The 13,495-nt window shown below is 37.9% G+C and overlaps 1 protein-coding gene across 1 annotated transcript in view; it reads right to left on the bottom strand.

Moving 5' to 3' along the window:
* Positions 1–13,174, bottom strand: part of LOC125240698 (polyhomeotic-proximal chromatin protein-like) — a 53,873-nt gene extending 40,699 nt beyond the window's left edge. Inside the window, 8 exon segments of the mRNA XM_048148716.1 lie at positions 1,656–1,800; positions 2,619–2,731; positions 4,153–4,281; positions 4,803–4,958; positions 6,409–6,624; positions 7,198–7,386; positions 7,698–8,343; positions 12,938–13,174. Of these exon segments, the coding sequence (XP_048004673.1) occupies positions 1,656–1,800; positions 2,619–2,731; positions 4,153–4,281; positions 4,803–4,958; positions 6,409–6,624; positions 7,198–7,386; positions 7,698–8,343; positions 12,938–12,972 (1,629 nt within the window). The 5' untranslated portion in view covers positions 12,973–13,174.
* Between the last annotated feature and the right edge of the window lie 321 nt (positions 13,175–13,495).

The raw sequence follows: 13,495 nt of genomic DNA, 5'->3' as shown, positions 1-13,495 counted from the left end.
ATTGTATGTATATATGTATGTATGTAAAATACATAAATTTTCTACAATGCAATATCAACAGAAGAAAATAGGGAGTACGGAGAAGTCGTCCCTTTGAATTGAAACAGATAATTTACGTGTAGCATAGCACTGTCCAAAATCATTATACGTCGATGTTTCCGTCAGTGACAGCTTAATTAGAAGCACGCAAAACCGCCGCCTTGGGGTACAGGGGGCTGCCGTGACTTACTAAGTGACAATTCAGTTTATGTTGCGAGAAATCGACAGAGGTATAACATTTATATATGTCTGTCTCTTTTTCTCGATGTAAACTGGATTGCTCACGGAAGCCCCCAGGCCTTTCAAAGGAATTTGTGGTTGTCGCCAGCCATCTGTGCGGGCACTGTTTACGGATAATGATATGGTAATGGTAAATGGTAAGACAACATTATTACATTTGACATAAAAGTTGGCCCGATGGCAATTGTATTGTGTCGTGTCGTATAAAGCTTCGTATCTGCCATGAGAACGTCAAAGACTTTCACCTTATTATTATCCACTTTTGTATAAATTGTGTCATTCGTTGTGGCGTGATAATACAAAATCTTTTCTTGCCATTGTATATTAATATGTAATCTACAATAGTTTCCATATGATTTTTCATGGCGTTTGCTCTTCATTAAAACATGCTGCTGCAGGCACGTGCGATCTGCAGCATCTGCTGCCACACACAATTTATCCATACTTCCATACTAATATTATAAATGGGAAAGTGTGTGCGTCTGTTTGTTTGTCCGTCTTTCACGGCAAAACGGAGCGACGAATTGACGTGATTTTAATCGGATATAGTTGAAGGGATGGAGAGTGACATAGGCTATTTTTCGTCTCTTTCTAACCCCCCACTTCTAATAAATGGGGGTTCGAAGTTTGTATGGAACATTCCGCAATTTCCGGATTTATTTATTTATTTATTCTCTCTCTTTGCCTAGCCACATCCCATTTCACTTGGGGTCGGCTCTCCTCGTCAATCTTCGCCACTCTCTTCGGTTTTGGGTCGTCGTGTCATTGACTTGGGCTTTCTTTAGGTCTTTGTTGATACTGGACATCCAATTTTGAGGGGGTCTGCCTCGCTTTCTCGTGCCGGTGTTTATACTGAGGACTTTTCTGGTCATGTGATCCTCGGGCCTTCTCATTACGTGTCCATACCACCTAAGACGGGTCGCAGTTAATTTTTCTTCAATGGGTCTGACCTTGAAACTTCCTCGGATGTATTCATTTCTAACTCTGTCTAACAAGGTGACACCTTCAGCCCATCGCAACATCTTCATCTCCGTCGTATGTACTTTTGTGGTGTGGACCTTTTTCATGGGCCAGCATTCCGCACCGTAAGTAAGGGCGGGACGCACAGCTGTTTTATACATTTTCCCCTTTATGTGCACTGGCATTCTGTTGTCACATAGTACGCTCGATAATTCTCGCCACTTCATCCAGCCAGTGTTGATTTATTTATTTATTTATTATTTATATTTATTTTCTTCCATAGACGAACACAGTGCTTATCACTACGAAAGTGACGTAAATTGTTAATCTTAAGTTATTATAGTTTATTTATGTGTGCGTGTATCACATTAGCATGGTAACCTCATTAAACACGCTGCACTGGCAGCGGACAGTACCTGTATCTGCTGCGAGTTGATGCCGGGGTGCAGGATGTTGCCGGGCATCAGCAGCGGGCCCTGCGCGTTGTACAGCTGCTGCAAGTACGTGCCGTTCTGCAGCGGCTGCTGGATCACCTGCACTCGGCTGTGGCCCCATTCAGCGCTGCAAACCAACATATTCTTAGCCGCGTAAATGGAAAAAAATATTGTGGCAAGAAATCTTTTTTGGTACAATGCTGGTGATTTTTGCAAGCAGCTAAAGGATGACTCACACTAGACCGTGATGTTTTCATGTCAGGTGACCAGTGATAAAAAACGGAGCACTTGCTTTTGGCACCGACGCGGCCTGATCTATAGTGAGTTATCCCTATTACTCATCGAGACAGGTCTAAAAACTTATAGTGCGAAGAGAAGTATACTGAACTTATATATATATATCCGCGAAGCTCACTCAAAACTTATGAGCAGGGAGCATACTTTTCATGCCGATGACATTAATCTGACGTCATGCTCCATATAGGGTGATCCCAAATAGTTTTATTGTAAATTATTAATCATTAGTCGTCAATCATTTTAATCGTGTACAAATTACTTCAAATACAGTAGTCCATTTACATGTGGCATAAATAATACCTACTTGAAATGTGAAACGTGAATAAAATTATTTGATTTGTTTTTATATATAAATTTAATAAAATAGTATTTATTAACAACACATTAGTAAATATGTAGAAAAGAGAATTTCTCTCTAACGTAAAGCACACCATCCTTCTTGCATTCATTACCATGCAAAGAAATTCATAACTTAAAATGATTGATGACTAATGATTAATAATTTACAATAAAACAATTTGTGATCACCCTATATGGAGCGTGACGTCAAATTGATGTCATCGGCACGAAAAGTACGCTCCCTGCTTATGAGTTATGATTGAGGTTGTGTTTGAATACGGAGTAAGCGGCATTAAAGACATCTCGTACCTGATCTGCTGCGGGTGTTGCGTGTTGGGCGGCAAGCTCTGAAGCGGCGGCATGCTAGAGATGCCCGCGCCCGTCTGCTGCTGCATGCCCGCCGCTGTCTGTTGTTGTTGGACCTGCACAAAATATCGCTTTCACTTCTATAGGCGAGGTCTTGCTTACTTATTTATTTATCGTATGACTTTTACACACTGGTTAAAAAACTTATTATATGTAGGTACATTCAATTGTAGGTACAGTCAGTCAAAAAAGTGGTTTACCACTTTGGGACCTTATGTGTTTGAAAGAGTCGAAAAGTGGTAAACCACTTTCTTGGCTGACTGTACATTAAATTGCTTGAGGGTATAGATAATGCGTGCCTTGCACATAGGGTGTATTGGGGTAATTTCGAAGCACTGAAATGCTCGGGCAAATACGAAAGGGAATCTTGATGTGATGGAAATATTGGTGATTTTTATGTGACTTTCGAAATTACCCCAATGCACCTACTGAATCTCGTGGCCGACAAGACAGACCTTTTTTATTGCCCTATGTGGGAATTGAAAGAAACATGTTTATATGTATTGTGTATGTGTAATATAGAATGTTTCTCAACATTCTATATTACACATAAAAAAAATTAGGAATAATGTACTGTATAATGGAATTTAATAATATTGAAATTTTGTGTATAATGTTGACAAACAATTGTATAAAATTATTTAGTTAACTAGATGTAAGGATAATTTAGTTTTAGGCACTATAGTATTAAGATTAACCTGTAAAAATAGTTGTTGTATTTAATAAATAAACAATAATTTCGCAGTTTTATTTTTATTTAGAAACAAAGCTACACATAAGAAAAAAAATGATGAAATTAATAAAAACATTTCCCTACTGTTTAACTTTAGGTACGACCTGTAACTTTTTTGTTATTAATAAAGAATTGTATTTGTATTTATTGTAAGACAAAATTGACGACCGGTCTGGCTCAGTCGGTAGTGACCCTGCTTGCTGAGCCGAGGTCCTGGGTTCGAATCCCGGTAAGGGCATTTATTTGTGTGATGAGCACAGATATTTGTTCCTGAATCATGGATGTTTTCTATGTATATAAGTATGTATTTATCTATTTAAGTATGTATATAGTCGCTTAGCACCCATAGTACAAGCTTTGCTTAGTTTGGGTTGATCTGTGTAAGGTGTCCCCAATATTTATTTATTTATTTAATATTGAAGACGCATTGTCAATTTTGGCGACAGAGATCACGAAATATCTCAGCAATTACGAAGTATTGCTAGGTATGCGAATAAACTAAAGCCTCCGCCACACATAAAGCGTTTTGATAGCGTAGCGTTAGCGGAGCGCAATAATAGCGGTGCGCCGGCGGAACGCTGGCGTTCCGCTCGCAATCCGCGCTCGTTAGTTCCCGCTGGCGTCCGCTGGGCGCAACGCCAACGTTCGTCCGGCGCACCGCTATCGTTGCGCTCCGCTACCGCTCCGCCTACGCTATCAAAACGCGCATGTGTGGCCGAGCTTTAACAGTAGGTCGTGACTCACCTGGTGCGCGGCCAGGGAGCTGGGCATGGAGGAGACGACCGTGACCGTCTGGTGGTGCTGCTGCGTCTGATCGTGCTGCGCCATACTCATCTGCTGCTGGACCACTTGCGATTGACCGTCTACTAGTTGCTACAAAATAAAAATACATTCTTTTTTTGTGAAGTACGGGAATATCTAACATACAAAGGCTACTGCTAAATTTCAAATAAATATTATAGGACATTCTTATACAGATTGACAGCCTCGCGGTAATTTTGAAGATTCCTCGCGTTATCCCGTTTCAAAATTCATCTGAAAAGATAGGTAAAGCACAGTACAAGGTATCTTTTTAGACCTAATATACCGACTTCGAACTTTTGTTACAGAAATTAAATGAAATAGCCTGAAACAAGTTTCAGACCAAAATTTTGACATATTTATGCATATTACGCCAAAAATTTAACAATTTCGTAACAATTTCAAAAATGTAACAAGTAGCGCGTTGTTTTATTATATATACAAAATGGTAATACTCATTCCAAATTCAAATTCTCGAACGTAGAAATTGATCGCCGGCAACGACCCCCGAAGGAACGAGCGGGCGTCACTTGTTTATGATTTATGACTTTGTTTTGTTCGAATGTGGATTACTCGTAAATGATGGTAAGTACCTGTTGCTGCTTGATGTCGCCGCTCATACCGGCCTTCTGGCTCTTGTCGAAGAGCAGGTTAACGTTGCTCTGCGGGGACGCGAGGAAGCTGAGGTTGATCTCGCCGATGCCGGGCACGTTGAACTGTTGCGTGTGCACCGGCTGATTGTTTACCACCTGCACGAGAACATTACTCATATAAATACATCCAAAGATATCAACTTCTTAAATTTTCACCCATACCCGTGTCAAGCCAACCGAAAAAAACATACTTCGCGTTTATAAAAGAAAGAAAACATATCTGTCTTATGTTCGTATCAATATCCCTTGAGTTGCTTTACTTTCTAACTTAATATGATTTACATTTAATAGTTACCAGGAAAGCAAATGATTTTGTCAATCATAGACTTAACAAGTTTAGTATAAACCGCTAAATACTCCGCTTCTCTTTCTCCGATCTTTGTGTTACGCACTCGATCTGTACTAAAAAATGTTAGACAGCTTTTATGTGGCGTTCTTAAGCAGAAGGGGCCACATCGTCGCTTAAGCATATAGATTCTCTAACATTTGTATACGTAAACGTAACGATACAGGCAAATTTGATCCTTATGCTAATACCTATATTATTAACTGTAATTAAATCGCAAAAAAACTTATATAAACAATGATGCATAATAACATAGGTACAGTTGATTGTTAGTCCCGCACCCCACATTTAATAACGCGCGCGCTCATTGCAATATGGCTACCACAGGCGCGCATAAATCGTACTCGGCAAAATGGCGTCGGGATTATAGGGGAAGGAATGTACCTATACAGATTAGAGGGGGGACCGCTCGCGTATTATGGAGGGTGTCTACTTGCAAAGCAACATTCGCCCTCGGCGAGGGTGTATTACCACTGCGGTATCCCAAACGATTATTTTTTTATCAATGCATATTTTATTGCATTATTAAACTACCTCTTTAAAAACGTACAGATTAAATTATTCTTGTGACATTTACTGTTTAGTTTAATTTCTTGAGCATATATTTGTTTGTATACTTTAATAGCATTAGATACCAAATAAAAAAAAATCTCCTCATATTGCAGATCATCTTTGAATAATAAAATAATTTACATAGTTTGTTAATAGATGCGTTTACGCTAATGTTATTAACAGATACAAGTATGAATAAGAAAATTTAATCTTCATAACTAAATTGATTAACCACAACAAATTATTCTTTTAACATTATTTTGTCTATATGCGCACACTCAACCCAAAGAGTTACTTTACTCTTTGGGTCGGGTGCAGTAAGAGTAAAGTACAATAGGTAGCCCTATCTAGGAAACTCTCCCACATACTGAAATTCTCATACATTTAGATAAATGGTAGGAATGTATTGATAATAATTTTCATGAACTAATTTACTAGTATAGCGCAAAGGTTATCAATTGAAGTTTTCATGCACTGTCAAATGTATTGAGCAACTTAGGATAATCAGATTCTGGGCTACAACCTGAAAAATCGTAATTCGCAGATTCAAATCGTCTTTCTCTGTAACTCCAATTACGTCTTTCACGGAGTGAAAGAGAAATACCTCCAAAGTTGACGAATTTCTTTAGTAATAAACTCAGTCCTAACCTGCAAAAACTTTTGCTGTTGCAAATCTTGCTGTTGAGTAACTTGTTGTATTTCTTGCTTTGGCTGCTGCTGTTGTTGTTGTTGTTGTTGTTGTTGTTGCTGTTGTTGTTGTTGTTGTTGTTGTTGTTGTTGTTGTTGTTGCTGTTGTTGCTGTTGTTGTTGTTGTTGCTGCTGCTGTTGTTGTTGCTGCTGTTGTTGTTGGAACTGCTTCTGCAACTAAGAGAATACAATGAACCTTACCTGATGCATCAAGATTGTACACTATGACATTCCTTTTAGTCAATCATCAATGGAACATTATCATAATAGTAAATAGAACGCTATGACAAATTATACAGATCCTTTTATCCTACATTTGCCACTGGGAACCCCAAGAAAATAAAAAAATATTAACCCTGGCTGTGAGTCCCAGGAGTAATGTACTTACCAGCAGCGGTTGGTCCATACAAGCCGATTCCCACCGGCTTGCCTTTTTTTTTATGAAATAGGCAGCAAACGAGCAGACAAGCCGCCTGATGGTAAGCAGTCATCGCCGCCCATGGACATAAGCAACATCAGGGGAGCCACTTATGTGTTGCCAACCTTTGAGAACCCTAAATACTTGCTTCTTGCCTAAAATTGATTACTACTAAAGTACCTAATGTTAAGGTAGGTTTCATTTTGCATAGTGTTACCTAGCAGAAATTTTCACCAGCCGCCACTGGTACTTACAGCATTTTAAATCAAAGAGTAGGTAGTATAATTGAAGTTACAGGCTTATAATACCATGAATAATATACAAATACATACCAGCTCTTGTTGGTCCTGCTGGTTTTTAATATGCTGCTGTATGGCCTGATGCTGGCGTTGCAAGGCTTGCTGCTGCAACTGCTGAAGCTGCTGTTGTTGCTGCAACTGCTGCTGCAATTGCTGCTGCTGCAGTTGCTGCTGGAGCTGCTGTTGCTGCTGTTGCTGCTGCTGGATTATTTGTTGTTGGATCTATGGAGGAAAAGTAGAGTAAGTTATTATTATTTATTTAAATAACCTTTCCTCTGATGAGAAGCCACAGAAAAAGGATAATTAGGTAGTAATAATATCAATGCCATGATATTTCATTGTTACTGACAACATTCAGATCAAAAACTAAATGTAATTTTTTAGTGTTCTTAGATTTTTTTTAGAAATAAAAGAGGTAATTATTTAAAAAAATAAGCTAAATAATAAAATACACAGCATTAAAGTTGAAAAGGCTTATTTCTTGCTCATGTTATTATCACTATTTAGGCAACACATTATTGAATGGAAATTACCTGTAATTTATCATCCTCTTCTTTTTGATTCCTATATCTATACTCCTCGTTTTGAACAAGACTCTCAGGCTCTGTCTTAGGTTGTTTTAGTTCTGGGGGCCGCCGAAAGGTATTGTTCTGTTTATCTAATGCTAACAGAGTATTTGCAGCTTCATATTTATCCTCAAAAGTGATTCCTGCCTTTTCAGCGAGAGTTTCCAAGCACTGCAATGGCCTCTTGTTTGGCTTCTGTTGCCCCTTCGACTTGTCCTGGCCGGGCGATTGTTTGGGCACTGTCCTAGTTATAGTAATACTATTTTTGTTGCAGTCATCTTTTTTATCATTCTTTGGCTCTAGAGTGAAATAGTTTTTAGGGTAGTTAGCGTCTTTGTCTTTTTCAGTGTTGAGAGAGCCGTTCTCAATGAGCGTGATTGTGGTGGAGTTGGCTACTTTGATGGTCTTGTCCTTGTCGGCGGGCTGGAGCGGGTGCGCGGGCGCGGGGGGCGGGGACAGCAGCTGCGCCGGGACATGCTGCGTCACTGCAGGAGTCGCATTCTCTGGCCCGACTCCGGCCTTCTCGCTTTTTGACACCTGCTGGAACCCAGCACTTTGAATCTGCTCCTTATCCTGATCTTTCTTCTTTTGGATGTTGTCTAATATCTCCGATCTGAAACGTGAGCTCAAGTTACTCAACTGTAAAATTTGCCGAAACTAACATCTTAAAAGTATATCCCAAATGTTAGTAACGTCATCCCCCACTCATATGAACGATACCTGACTCTAGTCTCTACCTGTGTTTATTTGACATTTGTAATTTCCGTTATCGTAAGCGTACTATGGGTCCATAATTTTTAATAATGAAGACAGCATCACATGGCTAATGACAATGTAATTTACTGCAATTAGCCAGGACAGGCACAGAGAACTACGATTCAATAACAAAATATAATAACACGTAAAGGATATATTGTACTAGAATTACTAAACAAAATAACGAGTAGTGATATATTTTCACTATTTAGTTTTAATTAACTCGTTTAACATTATCAATATCATGCACTGTAGCTGTCAGTAGCGTACTCAACTGTCAATGTCATATTGTTTTTTTTTTTGAGGATTTTATGGTTGGTTGAATGTCGTATGTTTTTTTTTTGTAATTTAATGGCCAAGTCTTTATTTTTGATGTTGATGAATTAGTTCTTTGCTCACTTTACAGTTCACAATTTACGTATTTTAATATCACTTCACAATTTAAGCTGTCTTTATTTTTGATGATGTAAGTACATTATCCGATAGTGTTGCACTATTATAGATTTTTTTTTTAAATAAAGTACCCGTTAGACACGCAGAAAATTAAAAAATGCGGAAGTTGATTTGCTGTATGTACACATGTTGGTACACATATTGTCTTTCTCGTCCTAATTTTATTGTACTTATTAAATCTATGGCTTTTACAATAGATAACATCGCCTGCAATAAGCAGACTGGGGTTTTTTAACCGGCAAACAATTCGGACTGTGTAAAGCCGGCCTTATCAGTTGTCAACTTGTCAGTTACATATTCAACAAATTCAAAACCTTCAACAAGACTAATAAAACGATTGATTTAATATGTATTGAATCTTATTTTATTGTTATGTTATTATTTGTGAAAGTCTGAACCCCAAGGTAAGTAGATAATTGTTTAATATTACTAGGTAATAAGGTGGGAAGCCCTCGCACTCGCACAGTCCACAGCATTAATACAACAAACATAAAGATCGGTATCAAACTTTCAGGTTTACAAACATCTGACAAAAATTAACTTCTACCTATAGAGTATTTTATTGTTTATTGTATGGGCGTGTGAATATGCGTCCTGCATCTTTTTACCAGCAATGTGAAATTGTGAATTCGCCGTTACGTTACGAAACTGCTTCCATAGTGATGTACGTATTGCAGTCAGAATTGTATCGATACTTAATTTTTTACGTAAAAAAATTACTTAATAGCAGTATTTGTTCTGACCATTCAGGTCACTTGTTTCTGAGGTTTCGGTTAGATGCTCGCAAGACTTGCAAGAGTACTTAATGGAAAACTCTACAGTACCTGATATGATACTTATTAAATTAATATTTTTGAATGAAAGACTTTGTGATGGCCTTTGGCACTTGATGATGATGATGGCACTATGGCTTTGTCAAGTATCAACTTATCAAGCTACAACTTTAATTACCAAAACTTTTTAAGTACCAATATTTTTAATTCATGTCATTTAAGTCGTTTACATCTCATGTACCTAATCAATTTAATGGAAATGTCAAACCACATTTTTTGTCAAAACCCGACATTTTCTTCGCATATTCTAGTTCTTTACCCTTAACTAGGTACTTTAACTAGCTTTTGTATGTATGTAAAATATCATTATGTATTTTCAGTAAGTCAAGTAAAAGAGCTGTAAATTCAACTAAGGCACTAAATAAACACTTCATTTGGAATCCATTACTAAGCCACGACACTGAAAAATTGTTACTCAAAGCCTAGCTTTGGAAATGACTAAATAATTCAAAGCGGATCCCTTTGTTTAACATAATGATCAAAAGTCATAATGTAACGGTTGCCAGATTATCATTAGTCATAATTCTGAAACGGTTAATTTTTCAGGGTCTTCACTAAAACCATTATACGTAGATAGGTTAGATTAGGTTTGTTTATGGCAATCCTTAAAAGTTACGCGTTTCTAAGAAAAACCAAATAATGACTAACGAAAATATGGAGATACGATACATTATGACTTAAGATAATATGGGAATCAATAGAGGCCGAATTCAAAGTCTTCAGTTCTAATATATCGAATGTCACTTTTTGAAGTGTGTGTTGGACTTGTTTGTGAAAATATTGCCCAATAAGAAACGAGTTATCTTATGAACCCCATCATCATAAGATCAGGATTCTTGTAACAATTTTGACTATCCTGTTTATTTTTTAATGTTGGAGAAGGTATATCAATAAATTTTAATTAACCCTTTTGCTATTGAAGTAAAAACATAATATAATATTTGCAATTCGAATGCTTAAACAAAGGGGTGTACATGCACAGGGTGCTGACTGCTGTGCCTATATCCAAGAGCAAAGCAAACAGAATTAAGGTGCGCATTTTTTATTTGCGTGCGTGAGGACGTGGGTTTCCTATATCCTTCGCAAGTGTGGATATCAAAAGGTCATAAATAGGTAATTAGCTTCAATAAACTTTATACCTTTACCAATATCCAGATTCAAGGAGTTTACTTCATTTGTAGTTAATTGTTTATACAAATTCGTCCACAAAAATATCTCGGCTGTCTTAAGGAATTAATTTCGGGATAAAATGCGTTCTTCAATTTAATCTTATTCCATGTAATAGTTATTTGTTATACAAGGGGGCAATGTTGTATTTTAACGCCGAGTGTGGAATTGAAAAACGAGCAAGTGAAAGGATTCTATAGTTGAACAACGAGCGAAGCGAGTGGTTCGAGAATAGAATCCTGAACTTGCGAGTTTTTTAACACACGAGAAGTAAAATACATTTGCACCGAGTGTAACACAAAACTTTTCCCCTCACTATAGCGAGGAAACTACAACGCAAAAAATGCGTTTATCACTGCTTCTAGTACTTCCACAGGTGGTAAATCATCTTTATTACTAGATTCACCTACTTTTATCAATTTTAAAGCAGTTACCGCCAGTTACTTTGACTTTATTCAAGGTCTAATTACTTTACCCACTAGTGGATAAAATGTGTTTTTACCCGCTGGTATTAAAGGACAAAACACGTGTTTCCGAGCTAGTGAGGGGAAAACAATATTTCTGTACCTATTTGCGAGCAAAATTTTATCAATGAAGTGAAAGTTCTGTTGACTTTTTGTTTAGAATATAGCTTTTAGATAATTGACATAATGCCAGCCGATTTGCTGCTGATACTGGTTACAATGACTAGTCAATGGACGTTTCGTAAGGGCTCATTTGCATTGCTTTTTTAAGACAGGTATATCACGCGAAACTACAATACCCATAAAAACACAAATATTTGTGATATTGTAAGTTCTTATAGCGTAGTCTCTTAATTCTTATTATTATCTTAATTTGCTCTTAATTCCTCAATCTACCTTCGTTTCTATCATGATAAGCCATATTTTATTGTTTCAAGTTTTGATTGCAAATCAATCAAATAAGAGTATGAAGTCGTAGCTAGGCTATGAGGATTAAAACAAAAGAATGTTATAATTATCTGCAATAATAAGTAATCAATCCCAGTTCCTGTATATGACCGCATATCGCATGTGCTTTTTATACGTAATACCAAGGAGTGGGAACCCAGTCGAGCACAAGAATAGAAATAGATTAACTTGGCTGGATTGATCAGTGTTCACAATGAAGTGTGTACTTAAATTAAATAGGTAACTGCCAAGATGGAGATAGAGATATTTATTTGCTTCCAAGACTTCCAAGTACACATACAATTTTACATTAAATTGTAACATGGACCCTAGTAGGGTATTACAAAATAATCTTTATTTTAAATAACATGCATCAGTTCGTTTTAACTTAAACTAAGACATTTAAAACCACGACCCGCTAAAATTATTGTCATGCTAAATTTTATTAGTTACTCCCTAAAAAGTATACCAAAGTTTGTATAAGTATTAGTATGTGTTATACATAATTAGTAAGCTGTGATGAGTTAGGGGAATAGACATAACTAAAATAATAATAAGGAACGGAACGACCCGTCTGGCATTATTTCACAAGGGGAAGCAAAAAATAAATGAAAAGGCGGGAGAGAGAGGGCGCTTTGGATTCGCGTGGTGTTAGATAGAGAGAATCGGCGCAAGGGGAGTCAGAGCGCGAACCGGTTCTGCATGTGTGCAGACAGACGGCGTCCTCCCTCCCCTAACAGCCGACCATCGAGCGGTAAGGCCTCACATTGTCAGCTTTTACCAGAAGCCTTGCAATAATAATAGCCACAGTCCCCTGCCCTGCCATTACTCCAATACCCTTGCCTTATAGCTATGACAGGGTGAGCGGACGGATACACTAAGGAGTCAGAATTTATCCCAAATAGGGTATACTTAAGGCAAGTTTTATCCTTTCTCCTTTACTCATTATTATGTCAGTCTAGTCACACTAGTTTTGTCAATGTTGATATTTCTATTCGTGTCTTATATGTCAATGACAAATAGCTTTGACACACGCGACGCACCCACACCGATCGCAATCATAAAATAAAAAAATAACATAAAATACCTTTTGGTGTAAAAACCATAAGAACAACGTTCCATCGTTTCAAAATAAAAGGTTAACTGAAACGTAAGCGCCGTCCCATGCGGCAGTGATTAAAAGAAACAACAAACAAAAAGGTAAGGATTGAGACATTCGCACGGGTGAAAGTAAACACAACACTTATTATCGACGAAAACGACATACAAACACACTTTATCGATAGTCCGATGCCCGTCTCATTGCAACAATAACCTTCTTTTCGAGTGGCGAAACACAACTGCGCGCGCTACCGGTGAGGCACACCCTTGCCCCGCACCACCCCGCTCTGAACCAAACCGCTCACCCGTCTCCAATAGAACGCCTGCTGGAAACCCAAAGCAGCCATTGGTCGGTCGGGTTTACAACCGTTCCACAAACAAAACCGGTTATTCAGATCGGCACGAAAGCACACGAAAGGGCGCGAGGGACGAAATTAGAGTTTCTGCGATTATTATTGCTACTACTGCCATCCCGTTCTAATGCTCCCTGTGCAAAAGAAACGGCACAACAGTATTGTGTCGGGCCGGCTCTCCGCAACAAGCG

The sequence above is a fragment of the Leguminivora glycinivorella genome, chromosome Z (genome assembly GCF_023078275.1).
Source record: "Leguminivora glycinivorella isolate SPB_JAAS2020 chromosome Z, LegGlyc_1.1, whole genome shotgun sequence".
Lineage (NCBI taxonomy): Eukaryota > Metazoa > Arthropoda > Insecta > Lepidoptera > Tortricidae > Leguminivora > Leguminivora glycinivorella.
Note: the sequence above shows the minus strand (reverse complement) of the source record. Positions and strands in the feature narration are given on the sequence as shown.